We start from the raw sequence: 23,265 nt of genomic DNA on the forward strand, positions 1-23,265 counted from the left end.
ATAGCCCACATATCTTTAAAGCATAATGTTAACCCAGTATCTCTAAATCTTTTTATCGCGTGCCAGTACGTTGCCAATCACTCCATTAGACCGAGCAGCTTTACAATACGTCTGCATTCGGCGGGATTGATCCAAAATGACAAAGCCACAGTCAAAGGAAATGGATCCCGGCAGTGCAGTGACTCTCCCATTCTCCCTCTGGCATCCTCTGAAACATTAATGACCCCAAGCTGAATCTGATCTGGCCTCTTTGCTCAGTGTTTTATCTTTACTCAGAACTGTCTGCCCACCAATAACATTCACCTAACATCAACTGAAAATAAAAATAAGGAAACATTTAATCAGTTGCATCAAAAAAAGATGAACAATTCTTGAGAATTGGGATTAAACCTTATTTTTGGGGATTTTTTTTTATTTTCATTCTTCAATTAGCCTGGGAAAATATATTTTAAAAGATCAAACTTGTGATGGGCAAACCTCCCACTGATTTATTGTTTTCTTACATAGCATACCTAATAAATGTCAGAGGTAAGATCTGATGGAGCTGACGGTTTAAAGAGTTATACATTTATATATTATTTACTGATTTCACGGCAGTCATTTTATTTTTCAAAGTTGCTAAGAGTTCTGTCAATGATTATTAAAATACTTGATTTTTAAACCATAATTCTTATTGGTTTTGATTGAGAGTTGACGTGTTATGGTTGAGACACACTCCATAGCAATATTATTTAATTCATTTATCATTAAATAGAAAGCTGACCAGCATTCGCGCCTTTTTGGAAACCAGGAAGTGAGACAAAAGTCTAAGGACAGGAGTGATATAGCTAACTTTTTTTAAATTATTATTATTCCTGATCAAATTATTTTTTTATAGAAGTCTAACGGAGTTGACAAAAATCTGGGACACATCTTCAAAGGGCCAAAATGTTAATTAAAGAAACAAAGATGATTATAGCAGTGGAATTGTAAATTTTTATCTGGTACAAGAGTATTTTCTGACACAGGCACTGACAAGCTTAGAGGTTAAAAATGAAAGCAGGTCAAAATATTTTAAAAATCATATTTATTTCATATAAACTAATCCTTTAAAAAAAATATTTCACCCCAGAATTCAAATTTGTGTGTTGATATGAATGGGTGTGCTTGTAAACGTCAGGCCAATTTTTAGGACCAAAATTGAAATTACGGTAGGTTTAAAATGAAAGACAAATAAATAATATAGTGTCTCAAAGACATTCATAACTAGTAGTGAAAGAAAAGATTCCACATGAAGTTGTAAAGTCTGTAAATTCAAAGAAGGGTCCGGATCAGATGACCTGAAAGGAAACTGTGTGGGGGCAGAATGTGCCAGGAGACATCTGTGGCAGGTGAAATAGAAGTTCTAACACTTGAGTGAACACTTAAACGGATAAAGGGAGTTTTTAAAAAAAGGCTAAAAGCTTCCATCACGTCCAAACAAGACATTGGTACCCCAAACACAGTGTGTCAGCATCTTTAAACACCGGAGAGAAGGGGGGATGACAAAATCGTTTTGACAGCCAGTTCACATGTAACATCTCCGATTCGTCCACCTTGGGGAGTTGCTGGGCAGTTTTACCCCGCTGCCGGGGGAAACCAAGCCCCGTGTGTGATAGCAGAGTGGGCAGGGCTGAGCTTGTGCGCCGCGCCACGCGCTGCTTATTGATCAGAGTCAGACAGGGTGTCAGTCTCCACAGCCCAGAGATACAGCAGGCAAGCAGTAGTTATCTGTGTCTATTAAGGCGTCCGCTTTGTGTGTATTGATTGGGAACAACTCGACACTGGGAATTGTCATCAAAATGCCGATTTACAAAAGGCTGAGCAGGCGGCGGTGAAGTCTGCATGGTCCAGGCAGTATGGATTTGTTGCTGCAGTTAACCCCAGCGGTGCTTAATGCCAGACAGATGCTGCAGCTCAGGACAGACTAAGGCGTCCGGCCTGGGCCTTTGTCTCACCTTGGGAGCTTTCACCTCACAGCACACTGGTACATAAAGCAGCTTTAAGCCATGTTGAAAGATGTGAAAAAGACTGCACTACATTATCCCTACAGCCTTTCCCAGAACACAAACAAAATGTTCACTAAACACGCTCACACACTCAGACTGCACCCGCACAGCCCCTCCCTGCAATTGTTTGCTACAGGGGCAAAGCTTTTACAAAAAGGGGCCAAGGTCAAGATTTTCCCTTGTGAGACCCCCATCTCCATTAGCTCTCAGTTCACTGGGGTATCTCTTTCCCCCTGAAGATATTAAGATATTCCACCTCTAAGACGCCACTTCCAGACTCGCACCATCGGTGAGAGAAAAAGAAAAATAAGACAAATGCCTGATGTAAACACATCCATGTCACTAGGACACAGACTTTCCCACTTACTGCTGTGATATCTAGCCACACAGATTCAGTTTTATCTGCAGATGCTTCTTACTTGAGAGTAACATCCTGATCCAATTATTCTATATGGGAGACATTCTGTGAGAATGTAATTAAGTCAATGTTGAGTCAAGAGAGTTATCTTACATTATCTTCAGTGTCATAACTATGTGCAGTACAGAGGCCACTTCACTAACAAAGACACAGGTGAACTCATTTAAATTAGCATTGCGCGTAGCATGGCAATCACATATTTCCTTAGCAACAAATTCGCATTTTTGGCAGTACGTGGGATATGTAGACAATGTATAGTTTCCTCATCAACAGATCATACCATAACTCAAAGTATCAACATGAGAATATAAAGAAAGAAGGACTTACACAGAACATACAATACTAAAACCGGTTGTGGAAAGCATTCAGGTACTGCATGCAGTTTTGTGGTACTTGTAATTTACCAGTTACATCCATTTATAGCTACTTTATGCTTGAAAAACATTTTGCATTCACGGCTATGTTACATTTGTACATTATTATGTAGCAAGTATGTTGAAACTTTATGTTTGTCTCACTAAAAAACACCCACTTTTGGTGGCACAATCACCTGGCAGCCGTGTCACCTACAGTAGTTGTCACGCCATCCACCATGCCCTCCACCTCCCATAACAAAGTCAGCTCATATACTACATATACTACACTTTAGAACCGCTGATATGATAGGTATAAAATGTACAAATATAACGGATCTGTGGTTTGCAGAAATGTACAATGCCAACAGTTTCTTCTGGCGATTGGGCTGATACAAAACCTACGATCATCCTATAAATATGATGCAAAATGACTCAACAGTATGTTAAGTAGTTGAAATTAGTAACAATCTAATAATATAATAAATAACTTTTCCCAATGATACTCAAGTATTTCTATCTGATATTTGTGCTGTTAAGTAAGATTTTGAACGCAGGAGTTTTGACTGTAATGGAGTATTTACATAGTGAGGTACTGCTACTGAATCTGAATACTTCTTCCATTACTGCTTGTGGATATATACACTTACAACTTAACACCATGATGGCTTGAATGATATTAAATGTAAGGTTGTTTTTTTTTTAGAATTTAATAGAAAGCTTTTTGTGGCTTCATAACAACTGGGGTAAATAAGAAAATATCTGTTCTGTGTTATTTGGCTGAACCGAACATTCAAATCCATTCGAGATCCTTTAGAGCAAATCGTAAAGCAGCAATCACAAAGCAAATCTGGACCATATAAAAAAATATCTTGAAATCAAATTCATGCCCGGCTCAGAAAGCAGCAGTGAAGCTGAAGCAGGACCCGAGGGAGAGGCCCTAAACATGGCAGTTTTTCTTGACAAGCACAGCGGGGCCTGGGGAGGTTTTTGGGCAGACAGGAGAGCTTGCAGCAGTCTGCAGAGGCCTCGGGGGGAAGCCGGCTGGATAAATAGTTCACTTAGAACCTCTTGCTCTCTAAGAGGTCACCAAGGAAATATGGGATGGAAAGGGGAAAATGGAGAGGCTTTATCTCGCTCTCATAGGATTGCTGCTTGTTTGTATACTAGACTGCTCCATAAATAAATACTGCACTATCTGCTGCACGACTGAAATGATACAGTCAGCCTTGTTCATTCCTGCTTTTTTTTTTCAATAAAAGAACAAACTAATGTATCATGTGTTCTATAAGGACGTCACCACGTAATAAACCTTAAGATAAACCTCTACCTTCAAATTTCATTAGAGAGACGTACATTAAAAACAATTTAAACTATGACCCTGACTTCATCTACTCGAGCTGGAACTAATGCAAGACTGTCCTACACACACCTTGTTACACTGTGTTGTTGTCGTCCAGCAAATTAAATATAAATGGAAATGTGATATCAGTGACCTGAGATACACGTATGCCTCTGAACACTGCCGACCGCTCCCCACATGCCTGCAGACTGTCATACAGTATCTTCACCTGCCCTGAAGATTGCTCAGGATATTCATTCATGGAAATCGATACTTCAGTCAGAGCTTCCAAATAAATTTACCTGCTACTCTTAAGATGAATTACAGGTGTAAAGCAGCAGATAGTGAGTCAGATTTCACACTGGAACATTTTATCTCCTGACACAATGATACAGGTAGCAATATAGATTAACAGTCTCACTGTATGTATGCCATTAGCCACTGTTGTGTTGCTGTTTGTTTAAGTGTTTGTTGTGTTAAACAGGGACTTCACAACACAACTAACAACTGTGTGAGCCAATCGGTGGGCTCACATTCAGTGGCGCTGCTCACGATTGGGCAGACGAGTGTATGGGCAGGAAATTTGACACCGTGGAGATCACTACTGTGCAGACTCTAGGCGTTTCTCAATATGCGTTCTTGCCTGTACTTGTGTTCTTGCTCTGCCCGCTCCATCGGGGATGCATCAGGAGGTGACTTGTGTGGACTTTTGACAGCCAGTTATCCCAGAATGCATTTCTCACAGACCAGCGGGATTGGCAGCCGTCCTTGGGAGTTTGTACTCCCGAGTCGAACTTGCCAAGTCCGAACTCCCAAGTGCGCAAATCCGAACTTGGCATACTTGGTATTGAGAAACGCCTTCTGGCTCCAAATGACGTCACCAAATCAAGATGGCAGCGGCCATATCCGGGATATTTTAGCTTCACTTCTATACAGTTGGTCCATCTTTATATACAGTTGGTCCATCTTTATATACAGTCTATGTTCTGGACCCTAACACCTCACCCATGGGTCATTTCAGACGACTGAATGTAGGCAGTATTTTACTCTTACTGTAGATTCTTACAAAAAAAGCTAGGTTTTTATATTCTATTTTTATTTTGATCATTACTGTGAGCAAGTTCTTATATTTTGCACCTTACTGTTATGTAGTTTATATTTAGGTTCATATTTGCTGTACGTTGCCTTTCCTACTTTGCTTCAGTCCTTGTATAATGCATGCTTTGTATCTGCACTCCTCTATCTTTGTGTTGCAACTGCTGCACAGCAATTTCCCTCTAGATAAATAAGGTTCTGTCTTATCTTAACCATATGGGATCTGCCCTCATGACTGCATAGATTGTTTTTCTTGACACATGACTGAATGCTTGATGAGCAGCAACCCAAACATCATAGATGTAAGACATTGCAAAAAATACATATGTATTGTAAATTCATTCTAACTTTGATGTCACTCATGTTTTTGTTTTCTGGGATTTGGGCTGTCTCTAAAGATGTGACCAGAGCTCTGTTTAAAGTCCAAAACTGACAACCACATCTGGAACTTCAATTATCTCGTTCCCATGCATTGAGAAAATCGTGGCCATGGAATAGGATCTCATTTTCACACACTATTTATTTATGGCCATGTAATATTTTATTTTTTGCAGTTGTCGCCAGGTGGGTCTGAACTTTTACCCCTACATGTGCAGATAGTTCTTGTACTGAAGTAAAATCTTGAATGCAAGACTTTAACTTATAATGAAGTATCTTTACATAGTGGTGTGCCAACTTTTACTGAAGCATAAAATCTTAACACTTCCTTTTCTACTGTCTGTGTGTCCATTAGATGATGAACCCACAGATTCACCGGCCCTCCTGACAAACAGTGCCCTCCTGAGTTGGACATTGGTCATTGCTTTTACTCATTCATTCAGGCACTTGGATTCCTTGTACTGAAAAATAAAAATAAGCCAATCAGGGAGCCAATACCTTTGCTAAGATAACGCAGTGATTTTAATGTAAAGCTGAACTGTCACTTTTTCTGGCTTGTTTTCAGTATTTTGTAACCACCACTACAAGAGCAGCAGGAGTTAGATTTCAATGAAAATGATTCTGATAATGATAAAATACAATACATTTTTGCCTTTTTTTTTTTTTTTAATTTACATTGTCAAATAATCTGTCCATTATTTTCTTGAATAACTAATTAGTTGTTGGGTCTATGAAATGTCAGAAAATGGTGAAAAAATGTCAATCAGTGTTTCCCAAATCCATAGATGACATCCTTAAATGTCTTGATTTGTCCACGACTCAAACATATTTATTTTACTGTCATAACAGAGCAAAGAAACCTGAAAATATTTGCATATTGAAGAAGCTGAAATCAAAGAATTTCGGCTTTTTTTCTTTAAAAAAAAAAAAAAACTCAAAACGATTAACAGATTAGTTTGCTTTTTTTTTCTTCTTTTTTTTTAAGTCAAAGCCTACTTACAAGCTTTTTTCTGGGCTCTGAAAGGTCTTCATCTTCTCAGTAAATTCAATGAGCAAAATCTAATGAAATGAAAGTAACTTGTATTTTAACTTCATCAACACAATTACAAAATAACTTGTCTAATTTGATGTATCAGATAATCTGCCCTGTATAAAGCAATTGAAATTACAAGCAGACATAAATAATATCATAAACACATACTGATCCTATTTACTTTGGTATTTCCTCCACTGTCGAAGCAAAACCTCATCAGCCAGTAATTAAGAATGACAAAATCAGGGACAAACATGGAGTGAGAAGCAGTGTGTGCAGTGTTTGCTTTGTGGCTTTTGTATAAGGCTTTCATCACACAGCAATACAGAGAGCAAACCTGATGCGGCAGATGTTGGCTAAATCCGACCGTTCAAACACGCTTCTCTCCCTATTCATCTAAAATCAGGACTTGAGCTGCTCCCTTACTGAGTCTGTTTGACTGGAGCAGGAAGTCAGTGATTGTACTTCTATTATATTACGCACACACACCCGAACGCTGGGAGGGAAAAGATGATCCGAGCCTTTGAAGCCTTTGTGTTTACACAGAGGAGCAATGTGTTGTCATTAGACAATCATGGAAAGGCACTCTTAATCCTTGTGCTTCTCTGTACAACAGGCTCTTCCATTTAATTATAAAGGGGAGTCAGCATGCGTCACAGGTGGATTTATTTATTTTAACTTTGGATTAGTTCAAGATCAAGCATTGAAATATTACTCCCTATACTAAATAAAAAGTGACGCAGCCACAAAAATTTGAGTTCCACAAATATTCTTTTTCTCTTTAAACATCTTAAAATATTTTCAATGCAAACAAAATGCATTTTGCATATTCAGTATTTACAGTTGGTCAAATAAAATTACCCTTATTAATTATCGTACAAACTGGAGCACTTGCCTGAGAAACCCCTGGATGTCAGATGCACTTTCCAGGAATTAATCGAGCACTTGTTATCGTGGAAAAAAAGTTTAATAATTTTGAAATGGCCATATTTTAAAGACCTAATCAAAAATATGATCAAGTAAACCTTAATAATGTAATTATAATCCAATTACACATTTCAAATGTTATCCGGGTTGATTATAAATACTTATTATTTGTCATCTCATTACGTGATCCTGGCTACATGTAATCTGTTACAGTTAAAGAATTTAAATACCCCAGTAAAATAAGTGGCATATCCCCACCTACAGCACAGGAAATCAGTCACATATTTCAGTGAGTGGATGTGTTAGTGGGTAGCAGAGCGTGCTAGATACAAACACATTTAGTGCACTTTCACTGGATTACTCAGCTATTTAGAGACGGGTCCCTGGTGCAATATATTTGGGGTGTTTCCAAAGCGTGACCACCTCTGCGCTATTTATTCTACAGAACTGAAAGCACTATTGGACTGGATCCTTCCAGACACTTCCACGTTTTTCTGTGACCACACAGAAGCGCTCTGGTTTAATCCTATTACATGTCAAGCACAAAGGGAGATAAGAGGTTTATGTTGGGGTTCCATACAGACCGAATCTGTCTCTCTCCCTCGGGACACCGAGAGCTTCACATTTGGTCATTTTGATACTGCCGTTGACACTAGTTCTTACAGCTGCCACAGCGTCTGTTGTGGAGCGTTAAGAATAAAGACATACTGATAATAGGATTGCCTGCGCGTGGAGGGGAAACACTGATGATGATGAACGAAGATCAGGTGAATGACATGATCCAGAGATGGGTAAGTAAACAATATTCTATCACTGTAGTGCAATTTATCACCTGTCATAATGATACCTCAGAGTGTGACCTTCACGTGAGGGGAACTTTTGAAGGGTACACTTTTAAGAAATCCATCACCCATTTCGATAAATGAGTTGATGGTGTCACACTCAACAAGAACTGGTATAAGATTCTATTGAATTAAAGCGGGGGCAGGCAGTTTTGGGGAAAAGGCCCCTCCCACCAGACGAGCACAGGCATATGCACACGCTTCATACAGTAACCTGCACGAGTACTTGTCATTCATTTCAATCGTTGCGATGCCGTTCTAAGGTAGCAATGCTATGAGAGATACCATGCTGTTTTCCTTGCAAACTTGTAGGCCTGTAAAGATCTTTCAGAGAACACATTGTGATTGAGTCTCTTGCTAGCTACATAAACATGAACTTGAATTAGCTGCAGCCACAAGCCTTTGGCTTCGGTTAGCAGAAGGCTAAGCTATTAGCAATAGCAACCCCAGGGTCTGAGCAACAAAGCCAACGGCAAAGTGCCAAAAACTGCAGTTTCTCAAATGGCAACTTGAGGCTGGCTCCAGAAGGTAAATTTGTGAATCCTAGGATGGTGAAGGAATGGCCCTTACTCTGCCTCTGACTGGCTTAGCCTGACATTCTTACCCTAACCTAACCAATCCCACTCCAAACAGCGAAGGCAATAAGTACAAGCCAATCATAGGGAGTGTAGGGTGGGTCATTCCTTCAGTATCCTAGGAACTGCAAATTTGCCTCCAGAAGCCAGTCAATCCCCATAGACCCCATGTCATAATTAAGGGTGTGGCCACTGTGAGTGACATCATCTCGGGCTCTAAGTCAGATCCATCCCTCGCTCAGCCACAGCTCCACCCTGTTGTCCAAATATGTTTACTTCTGACTCCAAAAATCCAAAATGGTGAAGGCATATCGAGGCTTTAAAACAGGAGTCCACAAACTAATTGGTGATGTAACAGTGGCGATGACATTTTCTTTCATTCAGTTGATGGTTTCATTAAGTTCAATGTCAGAGTCTCTTTTAGATCATTTTTAGTTTGAACTGAATCAGACTTTCACCATCTGAAGGGACACGCACATGCATCTGCATTTGTAGAACAGCCAGTGGGTGCGCAATCTTTCCAAAATGACCGGTGATTAGCCAAAGTCTCCCATCAGGGGCTAGATTTTCTAAAGCCTAAAAAAGACAAGCCAAGACAGCATGCAGAAGTTTTTTCTCAGACCACTTTAATTACAATATGCTCCAAGTTTATTATGGAGTTTTTGCCCAATGATGCCCAAAACACTTTCTACCCCAGCTTTCAAATTTTGTTTCATATGGTTTATGCTCAGAATGAAAATCTGCGTGATAAATAACAGGTGTCCTGCCTCCATCTCATATTTAGCGAAATACTCCAGAGGACAAATTGAAGCCCGAGGACTACCAGCAGTTCAAGAATTTAGGATCTGCCTGTCTCACCCAGGGTGACAGCGCTCAACTACTGAAATTCCTTCACGATGAGAAAAACCAGGTATTTCTCCTCTGCCAGATCTGCTTTATTCTCCACCTCGACTCATAGAGCTCACACCTCACACATATGAAGTGACAGTGACAGTGTTAATCTGTCATACAGCGCTTAAAGCACATACACAGTCACACAGCAGCCTCCTGAGCAACAACAGCCACATACTGTATCTACCGAAGCGAACAGCAGCAGCCACTTCCCCACTACCAAACTATGCTAAACATTAAAATGCAGCCACCACTCTGTGCCTCTTGACCCGAAGGTGTGGGGAGGAAACAAGCGGATATTCAGTCAGATTTCTCGCTCCACTGATAACCCTCTTCAATATGGCACTCCTCTAAGTGCCCTTGGTTGTCCCATCTCTCCACGCTTCACGTAGTCGTGTGCAACGTACTTTTAGAAGTATGCGTCATTTCATACACCTTCTTCTTTTTGAGGCCAAAGCAATCTCAAGAGGTTCGAATGATTGATTATCAAATGAGAAATCCCTGGCTTTGAACGTAGAGAATAAACCCTGGACATTGGGGGAGATACTTTTAAAAGCCAGAGCACAACCAGTAAACTGCACAACCCATCATGTATGTGTATGTGGTTCTAACTTTTCTTTTCAGCAAAGCATCGGAGACTCTCAAAATGTAAAGTCAAAAATAGATATAGTGTTCTGTTGGTACATTTCAAATCAATAAATTCTGCTCTTGTAACGTGCGGAGACTTTCATTGTTTACTCTTTTGTACTTAGGGGATTGTGAAGTCTATGGGCTGTGTGCTCATTGCGCCTCTTGTAAATGAAGTGGTTCAGAAAGAGAAGAGTCTTGATCACTGCCAGGCTGCCATCACACATCTGACCAAGGTACGTACCAAAAATTCACCTATACAATGTGACATGATCCTTTCTATACATCGTGTACATAATGTTTAATGTCTGTTCTGTCGTCTAGACATGCAGACCAGATGAACTCCTGCATAGCTTGCTGGCACTTGTTGAAGACATTGATCCAGGCACCATTTCTGAGACCATTTTAGCCCTTGTTCCACATCTTCAAACAGGTGACAGAGCTCTTGATTCAATGCTATTACTTACTCACACTCGCGCTTTCTATGACACCTGCAACTCTTGAATAATGCATGAAAACAGTTTACATTGTCCTATGTCAATACTGTGTATTATACCAACAATTTAAATACTTTACAAAGTGAAATATTGCATTTGCTCATAATCTCTATATGTAAAGGACCATCATGCAAAAACTATCACACTCGGAATTTCTGAAGACAGAGAGACATAAAGAAATGTACGAGGGCCTATAGCAACTCTTATAACGCATACTGCAAGTGCTTATACTGCTTAAAAAAAAAAAAAAAAATATATATATATATATATACATATATATATATATATATATATTTATATTCCTTGATATTAGCTGCCAAAATCAAAAATAAATGACTCAATGAAAAAAATGTAAATGCCAATACATGTCCCGAAAATAGTATGAAAAATAAATGTAAGCATTGATGAAATGTAACATAAATTGATTATGTTTTAATTTGCGTCTTTATTTATTTATTTACCGTATTAATCCCCTATTGGTGTACCTTCCTATTTTAATTGTTTATTTATTTTACATTCTTTTTTTATCTAATTTAAAATGTATTATTTATTATCATCATCATCATCATCATTATTATTATTATTATTTTATCTATAATTGTATTTATTTTTCTTGCATGTACCACCTATCATGTTCCTAAAACTTATCATTTTATTTATACAATTCTTTTTGCATTTCTTGGTCATTCAAAGTTTGGTCAACTGACAGCAATGTTTTCTTCGAAGGGCAACTTTTCCCCAGTTGGTTGACTGACAAATTCTTCCTTTTTTGGGGGGGAAAATAATGTCATATTACTCTATTTATCAAGTGATTTACTAATTTATTTCTGCAACAAATATATCTAGGAACATTATTAATCATGCAGCTCAATGGATGCACTGTAGTTGTAATAGTCAGTTGCCAGTTTATTAGGTAGAGGAGATGTGTTTCTGGTAGTTAAATGTGGTGAACAAAATAATAGACACACCTGTCAGTATAATGCAATACAACTCACCAGCAGCACAAACTGCAGCCTCCAACATGACCATTCAGTTGAATCAACACCTTTCAACAAAAACTAAACATTACGACATTCATGAGGGGAGGAGTGTACCTAATAAACTGGCAACTGAGTATAAGCTTATTAAACATCTATATGTGTTCATTGATAGTTTACTGCCAATCAAGAGAATACAGTTGTTTAAAATATGGGGGTTGGCTCCCCCTGCTGCACACTGACACTAACAACAGCCTTGTGTTTTGTAAAGTGTTGCTTCAGCTGGATGACAGAAAGGCAGCGAGTGTGGGTTTGGTTCTGGCCGCCCTGCAGAAGCAGCTGACTCGCCTGCCTGTGCCTTACACCCATCGGCAGGCGGAGGCTGATGAGCACGGTCTGTGTCGCTGCTGTAATGCCTTGGCTGCGTTTACGAAGCCATTCATTGAGGAGGTGAAGAGGAAAAATGGAAGCTATGTTGCCACCTCTGAGAATGAGGAGCTAAGGACTGAGCTGCTCAAGTTGTAGGTTTTTGTCTCGGTTTTTTTTTGGGTTAAAGGCAGAGTAATGGGATGTTATTAAATTATTATTGGAGATATTTCATTTGTTTGTAGTTTTTCTATCTATGTGTCAATCGTTGTTCATTTTTAGCAATGTTTTAGTTTATTTTTTTATTTTTTCTTCCAGCTATGGTAAGGAAAAGCTAAACGAACTTGACCACTTTTCATATGAAGTTAAAATATTAATCTTACAGTAGAAGTGTCAATGACAAAATAATTAGAAAAGGCTATGGTTATGATTATCTGCAGCTGCATGAGGAGCTTGAGGGACCCTCTGCTCGAGGCTGAACTGAACCGAGACAGAAAATCGTCACTGTGGCTCTTTGCAACAGAGATAATGGTATAAGCGAGTTTTTCCTATTTTCTATCAAAGGGCAGAAAGCAATTGAACAGTAGGTGGTGTTTCAACAGGATTTTGGCACTTAATTTCACTGTGCATCACAGGTCACACTACCTGCAATCCAAGAGTCTCTGTCAGAGCTCCTGTTCTTCAGCCCTCTAAAGAAAAGCCCCCAGACGGACGACAGTCAGTCAAAGGAGTCTAGAGCTTGTCTGGCTTATCTACTGTTTGTCCAGCTTATCACCATCGACAGCTTTCCGGCAGTATTCAGGTGAAATACTGAAAAGCCATAAATGTGGTCAGCTTGATGTTCATTTTGTTGTCCTGTGACAAACTATTTACATGACACTGTTTCCTTCTGTTCCAGTCCTGTATTCGTTCTTCAGTGCAACATGGAATACATCAATCACCTCCTCAGCATGTATGCTGTCAGTACAATATGAACTGAATATAAATTCCTGTTTCAAAATGACTGATTTCATCGTGTATTTTTGTTTCTTTAACAGCAAAAAGGAATCACATTTGCTCAAAGGACTGGTAAGGCCACATCAATGTGCAGAAAGTTTTAGAGATGAATGAAAGCAGAAAACTGAGGGCTTACTTGGGCTTAATTGTGTATTTTCACTCAGGCGCTGTATTCAAAAAGCCTGGAGAGCGTGCAGGACAACAGCCTTCCCGTGAGTCTACAGGAACTGAAGAGCTTCTACAGTGTACCACAGGTAAGACAACCACACCAATGCAATGTGGGCCAGCTGGCACACTGATGTACAGGTGGAGATGATATGAATTCATAAACTTTATGAGTAATTTTGACCTATCTGTGACTTGATGTGTGCTTGAATTCACAGAGCCTGCGGCAACTTCTTACTGACTGCCCAATGCAGCATTTGGTGAGTAGAGGGCAATTATGCTTGATGAGAGGGATGTACTCTACATCTGTGAAACACAACAACTCGTTGAGTTTTCTTTTTTTTTTTTTGTATGATCACTGCTTCCCCAGAGAGAATCTGGACTACAAGTTCTCCAGCTCTTCATCAATAAATTAGATCTCGAAGCAAAGCACAAGTTCTTCAGGTGAGAGACCAAATCTAACATTCATGCATATGAATAAGACTACATGTTCCACTTCACATTTAAAATCTACTATATTTTGATCTTTATAAGTTATCAAACTTACACAGAATACTTTTTGGTATCTGTTTTATATTGTATTTTTAATACATTCTTCCTAGTTTAAACTGCAGCTGTTTTTTTCATCATGCTACAACCTATTTTCCAACTTTTCAACAATACATCACATTTAAAGGGTGACTTTTTCCAACCTGGACCCTATTTTCCCATGTTCCTCTGTCAAAGTGACTAAAGTACTATTCGGACAGGATTAGTTTTACATATGGATGTGGACTAATGTCAGTTTACCACAGGATGTCTGTAATATAAATGTCTGATTCGCACGGGACAAGAAATCTCCGTAATTCTACCAGAGATGGGAGTGGTAACTGCGTCGCGTCACCTCCCTGTCGGCATGTGCGTGCTACGTTGCTTCCTGTATGTGTTACATTTACGATAATAATAATTAATGATTAGCCCAATGTGAAATATTGCCCATGATCAGGATTGTGTGTACACAACGATTCGCAATATGGATTTATATTAGGCCTACCTAACACAACCAGAAGTCTCGTGGCTCTGAAAAGTGCTTTCTTCTCGACCTTTTTGATTCGTCTCCCACGTAGGGCTATGCGATCATTAGAAGAATGTCCACTATCACGACTGTCGACAACACTGAATGCTTCTTCAAGCGCCTCCATCATCAAAAAAATGCGGAAAACTAGTTGTAAACACGGGAAAATGGTTGTAAACAGGACGCGACAAAATATTTACATACATTTTTACAGAGGATTGCGTTCGTACAGGATTAATATTACCCAAGGTGTTTTCTCCAGACCGTTTTACAGAAGGTAAAAGTAATTTTTACTGACATTATCCATAATGATTACAGACATGGCGCATTCGGACAGGACTAAAATCCCTGGTAATAATTACTTAACCCCACGTCTCCACGTTAAACTAATCCCGTCTGAATAGGGCTTAATGGGAACAACAGTTTTTTAAACTGGTCTAGTACTGAGTGAGACAGCTGCAGTCAGCACCTGCAAAATAGGCTGCAATCTCTGCGGACATTGAGCACCATCAATTAACATCTACTAAAAGTGCTTGTTTTTGCCACTGACGGGCTCGGATTGTTGTTGTAAGTGTCCGACATCAGTATGGAAGGGATTTCTACACAGATAGATCTTTCTGTTAGAGTAAGATCCTTTTTGTTTCAGTCATTTTAGTGTTGAGAGCCAGCACATTATCACCTCTAACTGGGTGCATTATGGATTTATTTCAACCAAACCACAGTTGGTGACTGCTGGAACAGTGCAGAGACAAATCAAGACAGCTTTCAAGAGTTTCATTTCGCATCTGTGGACTTTGAATGAAGTGTGTTTTATGATGATAAAATTACTGTTTATTTCAATAGAGTCTGGTGGGTTTGACAATAGCGATTTCAGGGCCATTTCTGTTTTTTTAAAAAAGCATTGTACTCTTTAGAAAAGAGGTCTATCTCTGTAGAGATACGTCCATAATGTTGTTGGACACTTAGAATACCAATTTGAGCCTGTCAGTGACAAAATCAAGCACTTTCAGTGGATGTAAATGCCCCGAGTTGAGACACTGCAGCCTGTTTCGATACTGCTACTGCAGTGGTCTCGCTTACTACTGGACAAATTTTAATAGCTGTTGTTACAATTAGTCACTTAAAAACAAAAAAACTGTAAAATAGGGTCCAAGCTGAAGTACACCGAAGTTACCCTTGATTGTGCTCCAGTGTTAAGCTGTTGGGCATGTTTTAACATAATTTGACAGATTTACCTATATGTACATTTCTAATTTATATTCTATCTTTATTTGCTGTGTTCTTTTTCTGTACCTACATCTTATCTTACACTGATTTGAAAACTATTAAGGAAACACATATTTTCCGTTGCAGGTGCATGTTAAAAACCAGCAACCATGCGGGAGTAGAGAGTTACATAGTGAAGAACATCAGGAGTCAAGTTGAATTTTCTATGGAGGTGAGGTGAAAGAAGACTTGGGCTTACAAATGTCACATGGCTATATTCTGTAAGAATTAAGAAGACCCTGCCTTTGTATTTGATGATTTTATTTGGAGGTGTTTAATCTTCATTTGCTCCTCCAGCCGGGTAATGCCAATAAATGGTTCCTGGGGGAGGAGTTTCTCTCGTTGCTGGGACTGGTTTTCTGTTTGCCGCAAGGTGCTGAGACTGATTTACTTAACAATATGGACAGGTAAGGAACATGTACAACAGCTTAACATTCAGACATGCCAGCGCATTTGTTACTTTTAAGTCTACACCAGGTATAATCCATTAACTACAGAAAACATAGAGTTACCATTTTCCAAAGAATGCCGCAAATTTTGGAGGCTTTCTGGCTATCTGAGACACGAATTGAGGACAGCCACCAAAGTCAGACATTCTTCAAATTTTACACATAAGTATTTTTATTTAGTCAAATCACAAACCACATACATGAAAATGATGCCAGCTCTAAATATGCATCTCCAATATGTTTCGTTCTACGTTAGAGATATGGAAAATCAAATGTACAACTAAAATAAAGGCTACATTTCATGTCATATGGAGCTAAATTAATGTAGATTTGGATGTAGAAACGTATGTGGCACTATCCATTTCAGCTTTATTTAAAGGTCAACTCCATCTGCGTTCCTTTGTGGGTTTTTCTAATGGAAACACCCACTCAGCCATTAACGACAAGCAGCTATATAAGTTAGAGTGCTGATAATTATGGTAACTGAAAGGTTAGTTCAGATTATTTGAAATGGGGTTCTCTGAGGTTCTTATCCATTGTCAGTGTATTACTTTGAGTAAATGGCAGTCCAAATGTTCCCAGTTTGGAAAGGTGGAGGGAACTGAGGCAGTTATATTGCTCTCTTTAAATCCGCCAGACTCCTTTGACAGAAACAGTAATTTTAACTCACAGAACATGGGAGTTGCTGGTCTGCCGCTGCCTCGATTAATTAGTTTGTTAGTGTTATTGTATTACTTTCGGATTCAAACTTGGCATCAACAGCTTTCGTGCCAGTTACGGGGTCGGAGGAATATAGCTAATTTGGAAGACTGATAACACACAACTCTTAAAGAAGACTTGGCTTAGTGACAAAGACGCTAAAACAAGTACTTCAACCACTTGATTGTTCAGATTTGAATACATAAGGAACACTGCTGAGGAGAAACAGAATGGCATTAAAACCTCATAAGAAATAAACAAAAAATAATGGACCTACACTTTAAGTTACAGACCTCCGTGGCTACTTTTACCATTTGCAAAACAATCTCGACTTTCTAGCAATTTTGCTTACTGAGACTTAAAGACAAAGGTCTGACATTGTGACAGCTGGGACACTTCATCCAGACTGAGCCATGAAGCAATGCCCTGTCTTTGTTCATCCAGGATAATGGAGAGTCTGAATCTTCTACGCTACCTCGTCATCAGAGACAAAGAACTGAGGAGCAATGTAAGTCAGCCTAATTCAGTACTTTCACTGCCAGCCTGGTTAATGCAGAGAGCTGATGATCTACTCCTCCTACCTACAGACAGCTGTGTGGGAAGAGCTGTGCAGGATCAAAGACGAATACCTAAAAATGCTGCGTGTGTGTATCAGCATATCAAGAGGATATCATTCGGCTGAACTGAAGGCACTGAGGGAGGATCAAAAGCTAAAAGCAAGAGGTAGGCATTAGCTTCTAATCTGTAGAACAAAATGACTTTGGAGTAACCTTGCACAAATGGTGGAACTATCTCTATTTCCCTCCTCAGAAGCCAGAGATGCTGCCAGATCCACCAGATTAGTCAAAAGCATAACAGTGAAACATGAGAAAGTGTCCAATATGTCCCCAGAGGTCCAGAACCAGGTACGGAAACGTTCTCTCCTATAATTTATATTTTAATTCTGGCCTTTGTAGAACCAGCACACTGACTATTCTCATGCCTTGCAGGTGTTGCAGAGTGCTTTGGTGACATTTGACCTGATGGAGAGTCTTATAGTCCGCATCGAAGAGATCGCAGAGGAAAAGCTGAAGATCCTAAACTAAATCGAGGTGCTCAAGTGTCACTTCAGACCGCTGGGCTATTTTCAGAAATGCTGTTTTAATATATTTGCTGTTACAAAAAACACTTGTTGAATAAATTCTTTTTTCTACACCAAAGTTTTTGTAAGAATATAAAAAATAGATTAAACTGTGCTAACATATTGAAACACATCTTTTAAACCTGCTTTTGTATATTTTCCAAGTAAAGCTTGTACTGGTTAGCATCAAATAAAACAACCCAAGTGTTAAGTGTGTGGAATAAATGCTGGATCATATGCTTAGCTTTAAAGAATGTCTCTTAGCATCTCCCACACAGGACTGCTTTCAATGATGTGAGCCCGAGCCAGAGACATCCGGTCACGGATACTGTCCACGTGGGGCTTACTGGTGGCCTGCAGATAAATGAGCCTTGGCTTACTTCAAAGTGTCATCAAGTAACAACAGCATGCCTAATTTGTTATCCAGAATTACCAAGTAACTTGTGTGCACTGCCTGCTGCTGCTATCTTTACCTTGGCGATTGTCAACATTCCTTTGACAATCTCAGCATTGTTTCGCACAGGCAGGATCCTGAGATTGCTGCCAAAGAATCTGAAAGAGAAAAAAAAAATATTATAAATCTAAGAATCACTATGACTATGTAATGTTTGTGTACATCAAGCAAAACAAGGGTGACAACTTGAGGAAGTGAATTCGTAAAGACACAGCACAGCCATTTATCTACCTGTGCTGAATCACTGACAAGATTTCCAACTCCTTTTTCCCATTAAAGGGGGCGTACAGAAGTAGAAAGCTGTTCCGGTGTACTTGCACAAAAGTTTTGATCCTCTCAATGAGTCCAGGTTCCTCAAAATTCTCCAGGAGGTCTTGAGGGTCAACCAACAGAAATGCCGTACCTAGGCAAGTAATTAATAAATATCTCAAATTAAAAATGCAAATTACAGCTTAAACGGATCATAAAGAATATGCACCATCTAAGTTTTGAGAAGGATGCAAGGGCAGCCTATCGAAGTATTACTGTATGTTATATACTGGGTTTAATCATGTGAGGCAAGTGTAGTGGAGAGGGTTCTATAGGGCAGTGGTTCCCAACTGGTGGGTCGGGGGTTCACTCTTAATAGACCACAAGTGACTCACTTGTGAGGTCTGTAAAAAACACACTTTATTTTGAAGTACATTGAAAGAGAAAAAGAAACTAGAAAGAGACATAACAACAACACAGACAGCAGGAGACTCAAAACAACCACAAAGACAAATGAAACACACAGAAACATAAAACCACCACAAAGACACACCAAACACACACAAAAATCACAAAGACACACCCAATGACTACAAGACACACAAAACAACCACAAAGATACACCAAACAACTACAAGACACACAAGGACACACCAAACGACCACAAACCACACAAAACAATCACAAAGACACACCCAATGACTACAAGACACACAAGGCCACACCAAACGACCACAAAGACACACCAAATGACTACAAGACATGCAAAGACACACAAAACGACCAAAAGACACATCAAACAACCACTAGGATATACAAGATGACTATAAACGACGCAGTTTTGTGTCTCCTCCAGACTGGGTGTCTTGCTCCTACATAGGTGTGCTGGGGGCCCCTTAAACGCCTGTGCCCAGGGGGGCCCCTTGCCTTATAGTCTCACCATGAGTTATCTACAGCAGGTTTACCTGACAGAGGGAAAATGAAGGCTCCGGACTCAACACTGTCTGAGAACCTGATTCGGTGCTGCTGCGCGCTTAGCATCCTGCCCGTGCCATGGCTCTGGAAAAACGAATACAGATAATTTTACTAACGCAGATTCTAAATTCAGATAAAAGCCAGAAAACGCTGAATGAGTAACGTTAACATTTCACCAGCTGTCATTACCTGTACTCACGTTGTGTTTATGGTGGTTGTGCGTTAAGCTAGCTAACGTCAGGTAGCTAGCAAACATTGTTCACGTTAGTTATTGAATCGAACAGTGTTTGAGACGTTAGCCCTGTAACGTACCTGGAGAGAGGTGCTGACTATAACCGTTGTTTTCCACTGAGGAGTCGTTTCTTTGTGTGTTTCCATCACCAACCGCTCACTGGAAGGGAAATTAATGGCGCAGTTCTGATAATGACAGCGTCAAACTCAACAAACTGTATTTGGCTTTGAGCTCGCGCTGCATCATTCGCACGAGACACCTGTGTACGCAGCACGAGCGCCTGTTTTGTTAGTTTAACAGAAATCCACTAGAGGTCGCTGTGGTTTAATCCAACAATGTTTATCTATCTATCTATCTATCTATATATCCATCTATCTATCAAATAATTCAATTCAAATAGCTTTATTAGCACGAACAAATATATTTTTGCCAAAGTATGTCTTAAAAAAATTAAGATGAAATAAAAATAAGTAAATAAATACAAATAAAAATATTAAATATGTATCTATCTGTCTACCTACCTATTCAGTTCAAATAGCTTTATTGGCATGAACAAATATGTTTTTGCTAAATTATTTCATAAAAATTAATAAATAAAAATAAAATAAATTAGAAATAGAGATAAATAAATAAATAAATACAAGTAAAAATATTAAATATTTATCCATCTTATCTATTCAATTAAAATAGCTTTATTGGCATGAACAAATATGTTATTGCTGTAATTGTTATTTTATTCATTTATTTATTTTTTAAACAGACCGAGTTCATTCATAGTTATTATGTTATGGAGTAATTATAGTTTCTTTTTTTATTATTTTGTTTTTTATTTTTGTTCTAGTTTCAATTTAGTGTTCCAGATTGGGTTTGCTCGTTTCAGTTTAAATTTTGTTGTTTAAAAATATTGGTTTTAGTTTAGTTTGTAATACTTAAAGTACTAGTTTTATTTCATTTTTATTTATTTATATTTAAATAACAAAGGGTCAATATGTTTTTAATTTTTGTTTTCAATTTTGTTCAATGCCCTTCACTTTCCGGAGTGTCTTTGCTCATTTCAGTTTATTTTTAACATTTTTAAATATTTAGTTTTACTTTAGTTTTCATTAGTTTCAGTATTAGTTTTATGTATTGAATTTTTTTATTATAATATAGGAGGTATTTGTCGGGGGGAAAATTTAAGCAGTTCAGAATAGGCATTACAATACACACACAACACTCTGTGAAGGCCACTGACTCAGTCATGTAGACATCCCATTCTCAATAAATACATGCAGCAATTCCTCCTCACTGTTGTGTTGACAGATTAAATGAAATTGTCACGGACTAAAATACAGATCTTTCTTTCGTAGATGTAGATTGTGGGGGGGTGCAGGGGACACGTCTTTCTCAGTATTTAAAATGTGTATCTGTCTATGCAAAAGTAGCAGAGGATTTTTATTTTGACAAAATTGCAGACATTTACAGCATAAATTGATGGGCTACTATGACATGTCAAAGTGTCTGCTGTGAAAAAGGTCAATGTTGAAATGAAACCTATATCAGTGCGGAATGTCTGTGTCCCCCACCCCTTAAAAGACAACTCCTCTATGACTTGACAGTGAGGACCACGTTTCATTTTTTCAAGAAACACAAACCTTTATTTCCAATATGACACTAATGCAAGCCAGTCGGCTGATATTGTTTTTTCTTTAAGAAACGTCAGTCCACCATATTATCAGAAGACTGCCATGAGAAAGAAATGATTTTTCTCTTACTCTATTCTTTTCTAGAGCTTCGAAGCAACATCAATTAAACAGTCAGACATACAAAAATATCAGCATGCATAACAGCCCACTTGTGTCAGGAAACAGTCCACTGAGGGCATCATGAGGAATGCAAATAAGCTGCTGCAAAGTCCAGAGTTTTTGCAGAGTCCAGGAAAAGAGACACGTCAGGACAGAATATGGTTATAAATTATAATAAATTAAGACAAAGTTGATGTAAATACGTTTAAAGTTCCCAGAGAAGGTGTCAACTGTCCGGCAGGCTCTCCTCTGTGCAGTCAGTGATGTGTTTCCAGTTCCACGATGGTCCACTCCCCCTGTGGAGATGCAGCGTCTTCTGGGGAGAAGCTGGTTACTGTGATGCTGGTGGAGGAGTCCTCCATGGGTGAGATGAGCTCCGCCCAGCGTTTGAAGGTCTCCTTCTCTGGGGACAGGAAGGCCTGCGAGTCCAGGCAGTCACGTGACAGCGACAGTGTTTGCTTGATGAGATACTGGGCCAAGTTGAGCTCCTCAGGCACGGGGTTTATGACGCCCAGATTGGACTCGTGGTCCGAGAGGAGCTGCCTGAGCAGGCTCCAGTCCCGCTCTGCAAACTCATTGCTTTTGTCATCGTCCTCTCTCTGCTTTTCTTCCTCTGCCTTCAGTTTTACATTCCTGTCCTTGTCCGAGCAGTGCTCGAAGGCTTCTCCCACATCCATCTCGTAAATGGGAGAGAGGGCTTTGGATGGCCGGCGGTCATGTTTGCAGGTTTGATCCAATCTGTCACAACCATTGTCCCCTAAAAACAATTGACAATACTGCAAAATGACAAACGGATTCATTCCTCCACAGTTCTTTTTCTTTTTCATTTCAGAGACTAGTCGCTGCCTACTACAATAAAACACTGATTACTGAATGTTTACCCTTAATGCAACTGTGTCCCTTAAAAGATATTCCATAGGGAAGTTAGGTGAGGACAGCAGTGTGAAAGCAGTGACGTTATGGTTGGTTAAATGGCGATGCCAATTTTAAATTCACCAGTTTGAAATTCACCAATCACTTCAAATATGGATATCAAGGGTATATAGTTGCCTTAAAGGCAAATGTGCACAGAGGAATGCATCTCTTTATCCACCTGTTCAAACAAAGTAAGCCATGCATTGCCAGCACCAGTGAACGTTGCATTTTGTCAGCAAGTAACAGTGATATGTTTTGAGATTTACGTGCAGGTCTTTGAGCGGGCAGACCTAATGAACAGACTGACATACTGTCACAGAAACCTAAAAAATGCAAGCAACAGTGCTTTTACTTAGTAGCACAAAAGATGGCACACCACCATGTTTCTTTTGACATTCTTTGTGTTTTTCTATTTTTAACAATTTCAAAAAAGGCAAAAGATGAAGTAACTGATCACTGTTTGATACTGAAAACAAAATAATTTACATGTCTGCATGGGGATAGACCCTCAGTAATGGTGCAGCAGGATTTCTTTTTCTGAATATGACAGTGAAAAAAG

The 23,265-nt window shown here is 39.1% G+C and overlaps 3 protein-coding genes across 5 annotated transcripts in view; 1 reads left to right on the top strand and 2 right to left on the bottom strand.

The window, feature by feature from the left end:
- Positions 1-8,150: 8,150 nt before the first annotated feature.
- Positions 8,151-18,261, top strand: LOC126396680 (glomulin-like). Its single transcript, XM_050054911.1, has 18 exons — positions 8,151-8,364; positions 9,775-9,900; positions 10,634-10,744; positions 10,833-10,941; positions 12,254-12,503; positions 12,789-12,879; positions 12,984-13,150; positions 13,247-13,300; positions 13,386-13,416; positions 13,509-13,598; positions 13,728-13,769; positions 13,880-13,953; positions 15,917-16,001; positions 16,127-16,236; positions 17,422-17,485; positions 17,565-17,700; positions 17,788-17,882; positions 17,967-18,261. The coding sequence occupies exons 1-18, from the start codon at positions 8,320-8,322 to the stop codon at positions 18,060-18,062; spliced, it is 1,776 nt and encodes a 591-aa protein (XP_049910868.1). The 5' UTR covers positions 8,151-8,319; the 3' UTR covers positions 18,063-18,261.
- Positions 18,262-18,328: 67 nt separating this feature from the next.
- Positions 18,329-20,192, bottom strand: LOC126396681 (protein SPO16 homolog). The gene is made up of 5 exons (XM_050054912.1): positions 20,088-20,192; positions 19,766-19,859; positions 18,783-18,954; positions 18,571-18,649; positions 18,329-18,451 (listed from the first exon to the last, which is right to left on the bottom strand). Exons 1-5 carry the CDS (start codon positions 20,151-20,153, stop codon positions 18,344-18,346), a joined length of 519 nt encoding a protein of 172 aa, XP_049910869.1. The 5' UTR covers positions 20,154-20,192; the 3' UTR covers positions 18,329-18,343.
- A 1,424-nt stretch (positions 20,193-21,616) lies between these two features.
- btbd8 (BTB domain containing 8) overlaps positions 21,617-23,265 on the bottom strand; it is a 37,962-nt gene continuing 36,313 nt past the window's right edge. For all 3 annotated transcript variants that reach the window (XM_050054830.1, XM_050054831.1, XM_050054829.1), the window contains exon 19: positions 21,617-22,548. In XM_050054830.1, coding sequence (XP_049910787.1) covers positions 22,049-22,548 — 500 coding nt within the window. In that variant the 3' untranslated portion in view covers positions 21,617-22,048. The remainder of the gene's footprint in view (positions 22,549-23,265) is intronic.

The sequence above is a fragment of the Epinephelus moara genome, chromosome 10, assembly GCF_006386435.1.
Source record: "Epinephelus moara isolate mb chromosome 10, YSFRI_EMoa_1.0, whole genome shotgun sequence".
Taxonomy (NCBI): Eukaryota; Metazoa; Chordata; class Actinopteri; order Perciformes; family Serranidae; genus Epinephelus; species Epinephelus moara.

Coding starts and splice junctions, on each gene's coding strand:
- LOC126396680 (XM_050054911.1), top strand. CDS start 8,320: ATGATGATGAACGAAGATCAGGTGAATGACATGATCCAGAGATGG. Junction 13,151..13,246: donor AGCTTTCCGGCAGTATTCAG/GTGAAATACTGA, acceptor CTTCTGTTCCAG/TCCTGTATTCGTTCTTCAGT. Junction 13,599..13,727: donor GCTTCTACAGTGTACCACAG/GTAAGACAACCA, acceptor TTGAATTCACAG/AGCCTGCGGCAACTTCTTAC.
- LOC126396681 (XM_050054912.1), bottom strand. CDS start 20,153: ATGGAAACACACAAAGAAACGACTCCTCAGTGGAAAACAACGGTTATA. Junction 18,650..18,782: donor TTGTCAGTGATTCAGCACAG/GTAGATAAATGG, acceptor TTTCTCTTTCAG/ATTCTTTGGCAGCAATCTCA. Junction 18,452..18,570: donor GAATGTTGACAATCGCCAAG/GTAAAGATAGCA, acceptor ATTTATCTGCAG/GCCACCAGTAAGCCCCACGT.